General features: G+C 34.8%; 1 protein-coding gene across 1 annotated transcript; it reads right to left on the reverse strand.

Moving 5' to 3' along the window:
* Positions 1-1,402: 1,402 nt before the first annotated feature.
* On the reverse strand, positions 1,403-14,012 carry LOC100377145 (HUWE1-associated protein modifying stress responses-like). The gene is made up of 4 exons (XM_002740380.3): positions 13,678-14,012; positions 13,425-13,508; positions 5,761-6,042; positions 1,403-1,958 (listed from the first exon to the last, which is right to left on the reverse strand). The coding sequence occupies exons 1-4, from the start codon at positions 13,871-13,873 to the stop codon at positions 1,741-1,743; spliced, it is 780 nt and encodes a 259-aa protein (XP_002740426.1). The 5' UTR covers positions 13,874-14,012; the 3' UTR covers positions 1,403-1,740.
* Between the last annotated feature and the right edge of the window lie 2,561 nt (positions 14,013-16,573).

A 16,573-nucleotide genomic window follows, 5' to 3' on the forward strand; every position in this document is an offset into this window, starting at 1 on the left:
ATATCAATGTTAACCAAAAGTTACAAAAATATTTGCCAAAAATGGAGAATTGAAGATATCACCACGAAAAGAACAAATCTGACAGAGGTCCACGCAAGGTACCTACATATTAAGTATGAAAGCAATATAGGCTGGTAGTTTTCAAGAAGAAATTGAAAATATTTTTTATCAAAAATTACAAAAATATTCGCCAAAAAATGAAAAATTGAAGATATCGCCATGTAATGAACATACCAAGTATCAAAAAAAATTGAACTGGTAGTTTTCAAGAAGTCTAAAATAGAAATGACGACAATCACTTATTGGTATATGAACAGCTTTACTCTGTCATTCTTGATTACAATGGAGCCTAAAAATATACATTCAGACAAGCTGTTAGTCGTGATACCATAACAATTTTATGAAAATAGCCAACAATGCATCCACTAAGTGTTGCCATGCCATTATGATAAAGGTTAACTATTTCCCGAACTTTTACAACATACAAGTAACTGTATAAATTCAACTTTTCACTTGCCGTAACATTGTGCATTGCTTTACTGGACCCCAAAACACTCCAGATGTTCCTATTCTAAACCATGTATCGAATTCATGAGTGAATGTTAGTCTACTTAGCAATTTAGTCATGAGGTAACATGACCAGATATCTTGTTCAAGGCCTTCATTATAGCATTGGTTGCTCATGCATATCTGCAAGTTTTAAGTCACTATTATTAATGCATGTTAATTAGATGTGTTAATAATATCTCATTATGAATGGATTTCAACCCAAAACTAATCAGGTCTGTGCATTGTCCAAGATAATCTTTATACTAAGTCTCATAGCAATGTTTGATTCTTTAGGTATTTATGGAACAAACTGACAATGTTTTATTGTGTTAAGAAACCACAAAGTTTGGGTTTGAAAACTAAGCTCATAAAACAGAGGATCCAACAAATAGAGCTATCTAGAAATCAATGTCAGATTATCCTCATTAAATCATAAATATTCACAAGTAAATCATTATGTAGATTTTGTGTATACGTCCTATTTACCGGGGATACTTTTATTTCAGCATGAAAATTTCACAAGAACAATCACCACAAACACTTGCACACATTCACTCGATTTTTAAAGCATACTGTACTGTACCGTTCTCACTCTGAATTTTGTGCAAAATGTTTAACTGGACGAGAATTTCAACAAAATACATATCTATACATGGTTTGGGACAGTGGGTTTGAAAACAGATAAAGCCTTCCAACTTTTCTGGAATATAAAGTTCTGTACGAGATGAAATATTTGTCTGCAGAGAGCCTCAACATTTAATGTTGAGTCGGATTTAATATCCCAGAAGAGTCTTTGTAGTTGGGCACACAGGTGGTAAATGTGTTGAAACAGTGTGAATAAAACCAGAAAATATGAAACTTTAAACAGAAAATTTATTACATTTAATAATATTATAAGCAATCGATTTAGTTGTGCTAGCAAAAAGCCCAGTATAAGAGGTTTCTTTTAGAAGCCCTCTTTTTCCCATCTAACATACAAATGTAACAGCATACATTACAGTCAGACTATCCAAGAAAAAGCAAAATCTTGGCAAGCTATTGAGACAATATATATAGAATGGCTTCTTGTGAGTGAATGAATGAATGCCTTCTCTTCTGTTGGCACATTATACTTTTCAAAAATAAACAAAAACAAAATGTCCAATTCCCAAGTATGTAATACCATGTTGAGGTAAGAGCCTGATTGTTTTACTATAAGAATCTGCTACGTTTATGGGGTGGAGAGTCCATTAGAACGTCTGAAGATACAACAGAGTTTCTTTTTCTAGTGTCCGATACATTAAACAGTTCTTCTGGGTTAATATCTGGAAAACCACCATGGCGCCGCCTTCCAAAGTGTACATTGCCCTGAGCATTTGTAGATGTAGAAGTACTATCTACACTAATGTTTGCCATTGCACCATTCAAACCTATACAAAAACACAAAGAAAATGTAATTATTAGAAATTGCAAATCATAAAGTTATTATTTTGAAAATGTGGAGTTACTGGTATGTGTGAATTATTTGCGAGATGACAAATCATTCAAAATAGCTAAACTGCCTTAACCATGTTGGATGCAGTGTTCTCTCAAAAGCATTTTAGGGTGGTATGTTTGCTATTTTGATTTACTCAATACTCTTGCCTGAAGACATCCCACCTTGACTGATTCAATTTCAACTTTTATTGTCAACCTGTTATGCATATTCACCGAACTAAAAAAAAAAGACAGCACTGACAGCTTGGTTTGTGTTGCGTGCAAAAGTTGAAAACAAACAGACATGACAACACACTAGGCCGGAATTCCTGGCAATAATGACTAAGCACCACCGGTCAACGTCAACGATAAGACATAAACTAAGTTTACAGGTATATCAAAACATTTTCATAATCGCCTATATTCACATACTGATAAAAAACGGAATGTTTAGCAAAACACAATTAACCTGAGTGTTAGGTGTGGAAAAATAAATCACTAAGAAGGCTGACTGAAATGGATATTTCCTTACGGCAGCCATTTTTTTTACTGTTGACATGTGGTATGCAAATTACCAGCACACCAAAAAGCTATTAGGAAGCAGGAAATTAAGGATTGTGTACAATTGTTGCAGCTATTTTCATGAAACATAGTTGAACTCTGGTGACCTTGCCCTTTGTTATATAATATAATTCCCTTTAACATAGTTTGTTTCAATATAAATATACATTGTCATAATTAATTTTTAATACAAAAAAAGTTTTGGGGTTGAACTAACAGTGGGGAATCAGTCTACCGAATGTCCTTTAAAGATGTAAATATCTTACAAAAACATTGGTGCCTTATTTGTTTAATTATTTTAAGGGACATAATTTCCAGCTTTATTCAAAGTACCGTATTTGTCTTCAGTTAAGCGCCACCTTCAATTAGGCGCCAGTGCCACAAAAACTTTGTATTTTACACCTCAATTAAGCGCCAGACAAAGTTGAAATTTTGGCACGTAATGATCGTGAATTGGGCGCCGGCGGATCGACTACCGGTTACCGGTTCGTAGCGATGGACGCGACCGCGGAAGTCCCTCACTGTTACTGTACGAATGGCTTTTATGTAAAAAAAAATTGGTTTTGTTTCTAACAATTTTTAAGAAATCGGTCTATAATCTCTTGAAACATGTCTTTTTAGTCTACTGTAGAAAATATCAGCGTGGTTTTTAATTTCGCAGTAAGTCCATAAAAACGAAATTAAAACAATGCGAAAATGTTCTGTTTCAAATGCGCTGTTGTCACAGTAAACAGTGTTAAATTATTCTTTAAATGCTCAGTTTACTTTTCAAAAATAACTAATTTCTTGATTTGAAAAAAAAATCATGCTGTTTTTCCCACCAAAATCAAAGCCAAAATATCGCAAACATCGGCAAATCACTTCCGCATTGCGTTCATACATTATTTAAATGAGCTATGGTAATTTGATCACGTTGGCATCATCCAGCATTTTGATTGGTTAATTAACGACTTGACCTATCAGGTCAAAAAACGCGTTCCAGGTCAAGTCCTAGACAGGAAGCATGGCAGACATCGAATCGCGCCGAGCGTTTACATGCGACCAGAATCATTCGCTTACGATGAAATTAAGTTGAATTTTACTTGCATTTTATTTTTTGTACGTTATTATAACTACTACTGAGTAATAATCGTAACCGTGGAATGCAGCATGACCGGATTTTGCTACTGTGATCATTGACTACTAAGCGTTGAATTTGTGTTTGTTTTATTTTTCTGTTGATTGTACGGCAAACTGTGAATGTTTTCTAAAGAATGATAATTTTTGTATAACTTTCTAAACTGTCTGAAAATGGGTCATTTACTCAGTATTTAAAATAAAGGCTACAGTGACTAAGCGTCAGACTGTAATGTAAAATATTGTCAATAATCTATCACCAGAATGGAGCAAAAACAATGGCTTGTAACACAGTTACCGGTACTAGAACTTGAAGTGCTTGAAATAAGCGCCATTTGAAACAAAGTTGCTCAAATTTAACCACAAATAAGCGCCACCATGACATGAAAGTGTAACAAAGTGGCGCCTAATTGAAGACAAATACGGTAATTCAGATATTTTAGTATAAAAACATGCCTCATTGCAAAAAAAAAAGTGCTGCATTTAGATGTGAATAGATTCATAAAACATGCAAGATAACAGAAAATCTTAGCTGGCTTTTGTCCAAGTATTTTGTACAGGTGTCTGTCAAAAATTAATGATTCACTGAGACAAATATGAACTGCCTCATTGTGTGACTACTGTATTATATGAAAAGTAAAAAAAAAAAACACCCTTTATGAATAGCTATCATGTTGCAAGCTCTGCTTTCAATAGTTAGTTGGTGTCCAGTGGAGGGAGAAGTCAACAGTACTGTTGCCTCCTGAGAACCTACATCTTCAAACACTGCAATCTTTGTTTGAAGTGAGTTTTTAAACTAGTATTATAAAAACTATCATTCTGTTCTAATAGCTGAAACATATTCCTGTGAGTTTTCATTTGTCGAATGAACTGTTTGTCAAATACAGAATACATATATTTTAGAACAATTTTCTTTTTAAAATGTGGATGAAATGTTTTGCTTTTTATGTATTTTTTATGTATTGTTTTTGATTTGATAACTTTGAACTAAACAGATTTTCTATTAGCTTCAGATCTTGATCAAAGTTTGGCACCCAGTTCATAGGAGTGCCTATATTGATTTTCTGACATCTTGTTTTCTGTAAAGATTTATTGATAGGTTTGCAAATGTGTATCAGACTGTGCAATCTCTCCATGAGTTGGTTTTGAAACCGAGTAAGGGATTCTGAGATACATTACCAAGGATATTATTACAAGATAAATCATTTGCTTCATTGAACACATACAACAATGCATATTTCCACTGAGATCAGTGACCTTTGATGTGTATCACCAGTGATCAGTCAAGTAGAAACAGTCGAAATATTTTATCAGTTTTTCTCAATTTTTGCATGATATTTTCATACAGGACATCTGTTGTTCAAACTCAGGGAAGACTTTATACTGATGAACAAGGTGACCAAGTTTGATGAAGTTTGGAATAGAATTAGTAAAGTTATCATGCACACAATAACAATTATTAACGATGACGACAACGACGACAACGCCGGACAAAATCTTTCCCTTAATATACCTTTCCCTTCCATCTTTGATGGTACAGGCAAGGTAAAAATGCTAGTATTTCAGTGTCAGCCCTCCAACATTTCAAGAAATAAATAACCATTTATCAATATCCAAAATAGCCCTCTGAGCTTGTCCCAAGATAGTCTGAAGAAAGATTTTGTGGTAATGATGCCAGTTAAATATGTAATCATCCAATACCCTGTTTCCTGGGTGATTTTTTGGAGGATAGACTTCATTCTTTAGCACAATTTTTTTAACACTATTTTAATTTATTATAGCCTAAATACAGGGACTGCAACATATCAATATTGCCAACAGTATTCTCTCTCGTCACAAACTGTTGAAATTTCTGATATACGCCGGAAATACGCTGGTGGGCTGGTGTTAACCATAACTAGGCGATGGTAACACTTGATGGGCTGGCTGCCTACCTAAAACCCATTGTGGAGAACACAGCAGTGGCCATGAAAACAGTCAGTTGGACTCTAACAGCACATTGAAATTAAATCTCCACTAGATTTTTTTTATAAAATCGTGAATGGGCAGTGTATCGAGCAAATAAGATAGGAGACTTACCATGTAAAGCTAATGCCTCTCTAAAGGGTTGCATCTCAGTATCTGGAGATAATAATCCATCACTAGCAGGACTGAAGTGTCTAGGAGAACTACGATCATAACTTCGTAACGCTGTGGGTCGTGTTCTTGGTGGAACTGTTTTACCACAAAGAAAACCTAACAAGTCATCTCGACGAACATGTCGTCTTCTTTTTTTAGCCCATGTGACCATGTCCCTTGTTCTTCTCTGCTGACCAGTTTGGATTGCTAAATCTATTCCCCTTCTTTGCAATTCGAAGCAATCTGTGAAAATGAACATACAATTTAGTTTTAACAAGTGATTGTTAATAACATAGGTCCCGTTGGAATTAGGGGACATGTTATTCATGCCAAAAATAAAGTATTATGGACCAAAAGCATAGTTAATAATTTAGAATGAATAATTGTCCGGTTTAGAATCAAAAGAAATTAAATGTATTAAATGACTCTTTCAAAATCGTAATGTATGGTCAGAAATTAAACAGTATATGCTATTTATGATTTTTTTGTTTCTAAACTGAATTTTATATGTCATTGTTCATGTACAGATACGGAACACAAAACAGATCATTATGTACATGTATCTCAACAATGTATAATGTTTGTATCAAATTTAAAAGGCACAAGTTTTATCTCATCTTGGACATCAATGCAAATAATGCATTGTGCAGAACACAGTAAGTTACAGAATAAAAATGAAAGCATCTGAACTACAATTTATAATTAGCTTGAGTAAACTGTAAGTCTCAAGGTAAGAAAAGGTGTACAAAAATGGAAAGTAAACCTAGCAACATTACTTTTGAGTTAGCAAAGTATATAAAAATGTCAATGCCAATGCTAAATTACATACAGCAAGTTTCATGCAGCAAATTCGCCAACTACTTTGGTTTTAACTAAAGCAGAAGACATACTATTCAAATACTACCCTACACTCTGTCACAATCAAATGCTAGTCATCTCTAAATAACAAGATGGATAAGCTAACAATATGTTTACTAAGTCATGAGCTTTTACCAGACTGAAGTGAAAAAAGTTCCTTAAGGGCTACTCACCCCTAGCCTAAATCTGAACCCTAACACTACAGCCCCAACTCCAGACAACTACTAGTACATGTGTCCTGAAGAGAAGAATATACAACTAAAATAAAATGAGGAAGGGGCAATGGAGGGGCAAGGTGAGAATTAGAGTTATGGATCGAGTCTGTGTTAGTTAAATCAGGTCAAATCAGAGTTATCTATGAATTAGTGAGGAAGTTTGCTTTTATTTTCCAGTTATTTTAAAGGTCAACTAGGTTTACAACAGAAGCTGTATACACTGCTGCTGTCATATTGACGCAATGAAGCTAAATAAAGTATTACCAACAGTCGTCGCACAACAAAACCTGTCGTATTCACTGAGCAAACATAGGCAACGATCATCAGACCCTATAGTCTATGGTTAGATTAGCTCCTTTTTACTTAGTGATTACCGGTAGCCATTAATTATCACTTCCTTGTTGTGTGTGCATATAAAATAATGTGTGCACTGCACTACAGTGTAGTTGTGTAGTAAAAGGTTGTTCAATCCACAATTTTCACATTTAAATCATCCAAGGGAATTTGAGAGTAGGGGTTTGCAACTCTATTTTTGATAAACAATAGGGCTAATTGAGCATAACAATGAATATAATAAAGGTGATTAACATATTATAGTACTATGCAAATTAACAAATATTTTCTGCTATTTTTTGTGGGGGACATTGTCTTGGCATTTTGGGACATTACATAATAACAATCAAAGAAAGCTTAGAAAGAACTCCCATGTGCTGAGAGTATTGGAGACACATTAAATATAATTCGAAATTACTTAGCTGAAAACTAATTATGCAAATCAGAAAATTAATATGACCAGATTTGAGTGTAAAACTAATGAGGTCTGCGCAATGTAACAGAAAATCTATGTCTCCAAGTTTAATTGAAATGTGATTAGAACCAAAAAATTATGAATTATTATGCTTATTAGGGAATTAATATGAACAGATTTTTACCCCAAACTAATTAGGTTTGTACATTGTCCTAGAGCATCTTTGTACTAAGTTTCATTGAAATGGAATAATTAGTACCGTGAAAACTCCAAAATTTCGACCCCTCTAAAAATTCGATTGGCTATTTATTTGCCGGGTTTCGGTGTTTTATTTACCTCCAAATTTTCAACTCCACTAAAAATTGCCGACTCATTCTTATTCGAAAATTGCGACCAGTTTTAGTTTTCCCCCAACGAAAAAAAAAACCGATGTGAGCGTTCAAACGGGACCTTCCTCGAAGGCATGAATCCGGGTTTCTGATTGACTGAGAGATTTTTATTTTATTGGTAACGAAAATATATTCTAAATAAACGAAGTTTCAAATAAAAACGAACACAAAAATCTCGGCATGCTGCATTTCTGAATTGTTGATTATTACTGTACTCAGTAGTAATTATAATAATGTACACAAAATAAATTTGTTGAATGGTTATGAAATACAAATAAAAGTCAACTAAGTTTCATCGTAAGCGAATGATTCCGGTCTCGTATAAACGTTTGATGCTGTAGGATATCCGCCATGTTCTCTTAGGTCAAATAGGTCAAATCGCTAATTAACCAATCAAAAAGCTGGATGATGCCAACGTGTTCAAATTACCATAGCTTATTTAAATATGTTAATGTTATTGAACGCAATGCGAAGAGATTGATGTTGTAGTACGATATTTTGGCTTGGATTTTGATGCGAAAACGGCATGATTTTTTTTTAAATAAAAAAATTAGTTGTTTTTAAAAAATAAACTGGTCATCTGAAGAATAATTTAACATTGTTCACAGTGATAACAGCTCATTCTCGAAAGGAAGCTTACCCGCTCACGCTAGTCACGATAAAAATCATACACGTGTACTCTTGAATAGACAGATGTCAATGACTACGGTAAAACTTAGACTCTATTTTAGCCGGCAGGATTGATTGAAATGTCCGAAAAATGACGCCAAAATACACCTTAAAAGTCCCATTTTATTTTCTTAAATCCCATTTTATTTTTTAATCCAAGGGCGAATTTACGGCAGAATTTGGTCCCTCAAATAAGGGACACGTGAGCTTTGATTCTAACCGGATACATTGCACTGGGTCGGGGAGATAGTTTGCTAAACTTCCATGTATCTTTTGTCCAATGGGTACCTGTACTTCGAACATTCGCAAGTTTTCCTAGGTAGTGCGAGACAGCTTTGTCTTTTGACCTATTAGTTTTGTGCTGACCTCTTCTGCGCGTCTTGATGTTTTGTTTTGCTTGTCATAATACTCACTGATTGATGACTTTGTTTAGATTTTGAGTTACAACTCGGCCACGACTCTAAAAACATGTCACATTTCTAACGCCAATTATTTAAAACCGGTCGAAATTTTGGAGTTTTTACGGTATTTTAGATATCAGTGTGAAAGCTTAAAATTGGTTAATTATGCAAATTAGGTAATTAATAATATGTACAGATTGTAACCCACAATTATTCAGGTCTGTCTATTGTCCTACAGCATCCATGTACATTCATTGATATGTGATGTATAGTACCTGAGATATCAGTGTGAAAGTTGGTTAATTATGCAAATTAGGTGATTAATATGCACAAATATTTACCGGAAACTAATTGGGTCTGCATAATTCTAGATTCATTGAAATGTAAATGATTAGTACTTTAGATATCAGTAGAAAAGCTGAAAATTAATTATGCAAATTAGGTAATTAATATGCACAATTATTTACCCTAAAACTAATCAGGTCTCTGCATAGTCCTAAAGGATCTATGTACCAAGTTTCATTGAAATGCGATGATTAGTACTTGAGATACCCATGGAAAAGCTGAAAATTAACTAATTATGCAAATTAGGTGATTAATATGCACAAATATTTATCGAAAACAATCAATCTCTGCATAGTCCTTGAGTATGTAAGTACCAAGTTTCATTGAAATGTAATGCTAACTACTTATATCAAATGCTGAAAATTAATTAATTATGCAAATTAGATAATTAATATGTACTGATATTACCATAAAAACTATCAGGTCTGTGCAGTGTCGTATGACATCTATGTACCAAGTTTCATTTGAAATGTGATGATTAGTACTTGAGATATCAGTGGAAAAACCGAAAATTGACTAATCATTATGCAAATTAGGTAATTAGTATCCACGGATTATTACCAAAAACTAATCAAAACCTAGCATTAGTTCAGAGCATCTATGTACCAAGTTTCATCAAAATCCAATGAGTGGTTGGTTGTTTAGATATCAGTGGAACAGTCATGGAACCACTAAAAAATAGCTAATTATCATGTAAATTAGGTAATTAATATGCACGGATTTTTACCAAAAATTAATCAAATCTGCGCATATGTTCAGAGCATCTATGTACCAAGTTTCATCAAAATCCAATGAGTGGTTCTTTAGATATCAGTGGAACAGTCATAGAACAGCTAAAAAATTAGCTAATTATCATGCAAATTAGGTAATTAACGAGCATGGATTTTTACCAAAACCTAATCAAATCTGCGCATTGGCCCAGAGCATCTATGCACCAAGTTTCATCAAAAACCGATGTATGGTTCTTGAGATAGCAGTGGAACAGTCGGACACACATACACACACACATACACACATACAGACACACTAACTGCAAAGACTCCCATTTTGTGCTTCGCACATGGGAGTCAAAAACCAAATATCTGCATTCTGGACATCTTGGCCCAAAAAAATCCACCAGTTTTTCATTAGACAACCCAGTATCCCTAGCTGCGGTTCCATAGCTCTTTATTGCGACCTACAATCGAATTTCGCCCTATCAATTTCATTTGGACGTCTTCTTTTTAATTTTGTTGTTGTACGTCTAACATAGAGCTACGGGATCTATCACAGTTTAAAAACAGAAATCTGGCATACGTAAATTAAATCACTTTTGCTTTCAATTACGAAGGTGTGACGTACCTTTATTGTGAATTGATCACTGGATGAATAACATACAAACTTTTGTTTGCAATTTGTGTTTATAAATAAGCAATAATTTGTGATATTTTCAAATAATTACCGCGGAAACCAAGCAAATTACTAGAAAACGGCAGCCATTAACATCCCACACTCCCTAGTGCAGAATAAATTTAATCTCGTTCGGCAGTCATGTGATACAGTGGTGCACAACTGTGAGTGGTGGAAGAATAAAACACTCACTCTTCCCATAACCAGTTGGCAAAACTGCCGCAATTATTCCCCTGCAATTATGTATTTATTACTTTTTTTGCTTATCTTTTAATTGATAAGGTATCCATTGTCAGATTGACTCCAGTGATAGGCTCAAAGTTTTAGAAAGCAAACATGGGGACCCCTAAGTTGGTGTATATGTTTATACACATTTTCTACATTCACTCATGTTTATTTAAATTATTTATTGCTTTTATGAAATGTTATTCTCATTGTTCCAAGAAAGCAATCTCATACAGTATTTATAATTGTATGATTTTTGTTTAATAATAGAAACTAGCTGCATAACGCAATTTATCTACTGATTTCGAAAACTATAGGTCTCGCGTAATTTGCTATGAACACTGGAATCCAAAATGGCGTCTTTCGTCTTGTTATTTTTCTCCGACTGTGTACGGTAAATAAAGTAAATTTTTTATGACCACCTTCATCATTTTACAGTGCAAATAGATTCTGGTCATTGTTTGGAAGTAAATAAACATAGTGAGTACTTTCGAAAGGCTTAAAATGTGATTTTCGCGACGACCAAATTTGGCATGTGGATTTTAACCGGTATTCACGCACGCACAAGGCTCCATAGCCCTATGGGCCGGCCAGAGTCAGTCGTGTAAATTATGCGGTCGGCAACATAGGGCTATGATTCCACAGCTACCAGTACCCCTAGTCATCTCGACCCCCACCTATTTCGGATGACTCGACCTGATCTCAATAACGTTCTTTTCCCCAGTGCTTGCAGACGACAGTGTTTGTTTCACTAAATTATTATTATTTTTTGCTACTTTTGTTGTTCATTTCAAAGCACACAACCCCTGAAAATGTTGTCATTTTTGGATTGATTCATTGCACTGGAGAGACTTCTAGACATCTCGACCCAAGACACTTTGACCCAAATTGGACATCTCGACCCAGACACCCTGGGCATCTCGACCCACCGCATCGACCCGACCCTATCTAAGTGTGGCGACGCGAACGTCTATCTAGTTCAACGTTGACAATGTTGCTCTTTGATAACTTAAAATTCTCGCGATATTACGTATCGTGCTGTATATGAATGCTGTGTTTGAATGAACGACATTTATTGATTCGAAACATTGAAAACAGGGAACATGATCGAACCGAACCTTAAACGCAAATCAACCGCCATCTTTGGTTCTACCATTTAACGCGGTGGGTATATAACGTAACATCGATGTGACACATATCGACACGGCAAGAATACATTTCCTCGGTACGTAATTTTTCATTTTGTACAGCAATAATATATATAAGGCGGCGGGTCGTCTGAAATAGGTGGGTCGAGATGTCTAGGGGTCCTGGGTCGAGTTGTCCGATGAAAAATGGGTCAAGATTTTTTTGGGTCGAGATGTCCAGCACCCGCACTGGATTGCGTTTAAGGATCGGTCGGTTTGATCAGGATGTGGCCGATGTTTCGAATCAACAGATGTTGATCAACGTTGAACTAGATAGAGGTTTGCGTCCCCCACATTGAGATGGGGTTGCGTAGGTGCGGTGGGTTGAGATGTCACATATGGGTTGAAGTGTCTAGAAATCAAACATCTTACAATGAAGACTACATAGAAAATAGTACCATGAAGAAACAAAAGGTGTCGAGTTTATATCTTTAAAATATTAGACAAAAGTAGTCTAATATAGTATTAGTAATTCGTAGATTAGAGCTATATATACCTAACATTAATAGTAGTGGCCAAACTTGTATATACTGAAGATTTAAAAACTTCCTAAATAGAAAATAAAATTATGCCTACATTAGTGACAAATTGTGAAATAAAATGACATTTATTTATTTGTCTTCACTGTTAGGACTATTATGCATCACTTCATGTACATGTAATCTGATAAAACCCAATATGTTAATTTCTAGCCTTGTCATACAACTAAAGGTCATAAGGCTCTTGTGCAACACTTCCTGTCCACACTTTTCAACTTAACACTGGACCAACTCGCAGATCAGCAATTTTCTCTTGTCATCCCAACAAAGGCAAATGTCCCTTGCTTCTGACAAAGTGTTAAATATTGTAGTTTGGTGAAATTATTTGAAAAGACAGAAGACTATAACTTGTTCAACAAGGAGCCTGTTAGAAAAATATCATAATTATCTCCATAGACAAAAACTTGTTTTTTAATTTAATTCAATATTTATTCAAACTAGCTATTTAAGAGTCTTAATGTCAATCAAGTTATTTGTTATATGTAATTTTGAAGGCCAAACAACATTCAACACTTGTGACCAAATAAATATTGTATTGTCCTTTTCAAATACCATCATAATCGACAACAAATCTGCATCATTCAACAGGACGAAACGAGTTATTCGCCCAATACAAATTACAATAACACTTCGAAGACACAGGGGAGTGATTTTACTGACCTTTATAGAGCTGTGTGACTGCTGTCGCAGCATTTTGAAAAGAGATCCACACTGCCGGCGTACAGTGCTGGCAAGATGCGCGATCTGTAACAGGAGAAATTTAGCGTTTATATCGTTTTCATGTGAATGCATCGTCACAGAAAGAGATAATTCACTTGAAAGAAAATGGTTGACGCTTATCGGGAAATACGGCATAAGCAAAATACTATTGGTTCGAAAACATACAAGAACACGAATTATATCATGAAGTTACCTTTATATAACTGGGCGACCGCCGTCGCCGAATTTTGAAAGGAAAGCCATAATTTTTGGGTGGAATCTTCCCGGTCTGCTAACAAACGCTCGTCATAATTCGCTTCGTTTTCGAGTTGTTCCAAGCATTGTTGTTCCCAATTCGACACCCATAAATCACCAACAGAATCGTCTTGTCGATCTTTTTGATCAGACATTTCAGGTAAGAGTCCTTATCTCTTTGTTGTACAACCTAAAATCCAACAAATGTTATGAAATAGCGCAATTTGACGGAATATAGACGACACTTATCTGTAGAACGTTGTAAAGTCACTGGGCGATATTGAAAACAGAATGCATTATGGGGAAAACAGACTATGCAAAGGAGCGCATGCGCAGGTTTGATCATCTAACACACTCACAAATGTTAAGATGGCGTTAGGGCCCTTTAACTGTACATCATTTTCTTGATACTGCAAGTTTTTGTTGTTCTGAATGTTTTGTTTTGTTATTTTTGGACTTTACTCAAGATTTCATTGTTACGTTCCAAATAAATAAAAAAAATTCTATTTATTTTTTTTCCCATTAATATTCTGTTTTTGTAGATTAGTTTGCTTTTATTACTTCCAAGTTTAATATTATTATTGTATAGTATTAGTGTATACTTTTACAATCGTTTTCACTAAACATTGGACGATCAGATTGTGGTAAATGTTGATACATCAGAGCAAGTACCTAATGAAATTGCCACTGATTTTATCACTACTAATCAAAACATCATAACTGTAGCCTAAACATTTTTGATACAATGTATACCTGTCCGAATCCAAGGCGCCATTCTCTCTTTTATTGTTTGCGCAAGACATTTTGTTTTTTAAATTTCACGCCGATTAATACTAGGCTGTCGCCATTTATAAAATTCAATATGCTGTAAAATATTGCCAGTCAAGCATGTTCTGTTACCATGTTTTCGTCCGTGCTTCCCAGCTGAAACATCACCGCTAGTAATAAGTTTAGTGCATATATTATTCGTAGTACTTTTTGACACCCTAGTTTGTTGTGCAAATTGACTACACGACAGCCAATTTAAGTAAAGTTCAACAATTTTCTGTCGTACACTAAATTGTGTGTCGAATTATGAGACTGCATTTTGTCACCAAATTACATGTACTCCCGACTTTCCCGCGTTATATGCTCTGGGTGTCTGGACACACTACTGGGACACACACAAACGTAACATTTTATGTAAATGAGTTGAGTACAGACAGTTATACATTGTATCAAACATGTTTATGCTACAATTATGTTTTGATTAGTAGTGATAAAATCAGTGGCAATTTCATTAGATACTTGCTCTGATGTATCAACATTTACCACAATCTGATTGTCCAATGTTTAGTGAAAACGATTGTAATATTATCTGTAACCATTGCCACTCACTCCGATTACCAATGATTTACCACACGAAGATGACGCCAGCAACTTGAAATTAGAAATATCGGAGATACAAATCCAAGAATTTCATGTGCAGGTTTTGCTATCACTGTATCGACAAGTAGTAATCTATGTTTCAACGACATTGCTAAAAAACAAAAATGTATAAAAACAAGATACCTTGAAATGAAATCTAAATTTGGACTTCGTTGTTGGTGATAATACAGCCAATAGATTCCAGACTTGCAATTCACAGAAAAGCTCGTCTGTGTCCGTTTACGATTAAAGTATAGGAAAAAATGAAGGTGGGTCACCTAACAAATACATGTACATCCAAATTTATCTATATAGAGTTACGTTTTCGAACGTCGGACATTGGTTAGGGGGGTGTTCGTTTGCACACGACATACTGCATTACGTGGTGCAAAACAGTAATGTATATAAATAATAATAATAATAATATAACGAAAATAATTCTGACATATTAAAAGCATATTGTTGTTAAGGTATATATAATGAAACGTATTAAAAATCAAATCATTATTAAAACTTTTGAAGAATGTTGGCTCAAATCTGACGTAAAAAAATAGTTCAAAGATCTTCAAACAAATACTGACACCAACGGCGCAACTTTGATTAGGCGCATGTCGCCTTCAGGGTGCATTTACAGAGCTCGGTACGTAACCTCTCGGTAGAACATTTGTTGAATTTCATGATGTATGCCGATGATACATACTTATATATCACGTGTTAAAACGCTGATTTTTTGACCTGTGATTGAGGCGTGCATTGATGAAATTCGAAAATGAGTGGATGGTGTCAAACAGGTTGGTTTTGAACGACAGGAAAACTGAAGTGATACACATATACTCAAAATACGGTAAGGTTCATGCATGGGCGTTAATCATGCCTTTGCATCGGTTCTGATGAAATCAATTTGTCTGATCTCGTGAGGAATCTCGGGTTTCACATGGATAGTTTTGCTTGTTCCCATAAACAATTTTCAAATGTCTGTAAATCAGCCTCTAATGCATTAGGTCGTATTGGTCATATTAGAAAAGTTTTACAATCGTTTTCACTAAACATTGGACGATCAGATTGTGGTAAATGTTGATACATCAGAGCAAGTACCTAATAAAATTGCCACTGATTTTATCACTACTAATCAAAACATTATAACTGTAGCCTAAACATGTTTGATACAATGTATACCTGTCCGAATCCAAGGCGCCATTCTCTCTTTTATTGTTTGCGCAAGACATTTTGTTTTTTAAATTTCACGCCGATTAATACTAGGCTATCGCAGTTTATAAAATTCAATATGCTGTAAAATATTGCCAGTCAAGCATGTTCTGTTACCATGTTTTCGTCCGTGCTTCCCAGCTGAAACATCACCGCTAGTAATAAGTTTAGTGCATATATTATTCGTAGTACTTTTTGACACCCTAGTTTGTTGTGCAAATTGACTACACGAAGGCCAATTT

The sequence above is a fragment of the Saccoglossus kowalevskii genome, chromosome 8 (genome assembly GCF_978046115.1).
Source record: "Saccoglossus kowalevskii chromosome 8, keSacKowa6.1, whole genome shotgun sequence".
Taxonomy (NCBI): Eukaryota; Metazoa; Hemichordata; class Enteropneusta; family Harrimaniidae; genus Saccoglossus; species Saccoglossus kowalevskii.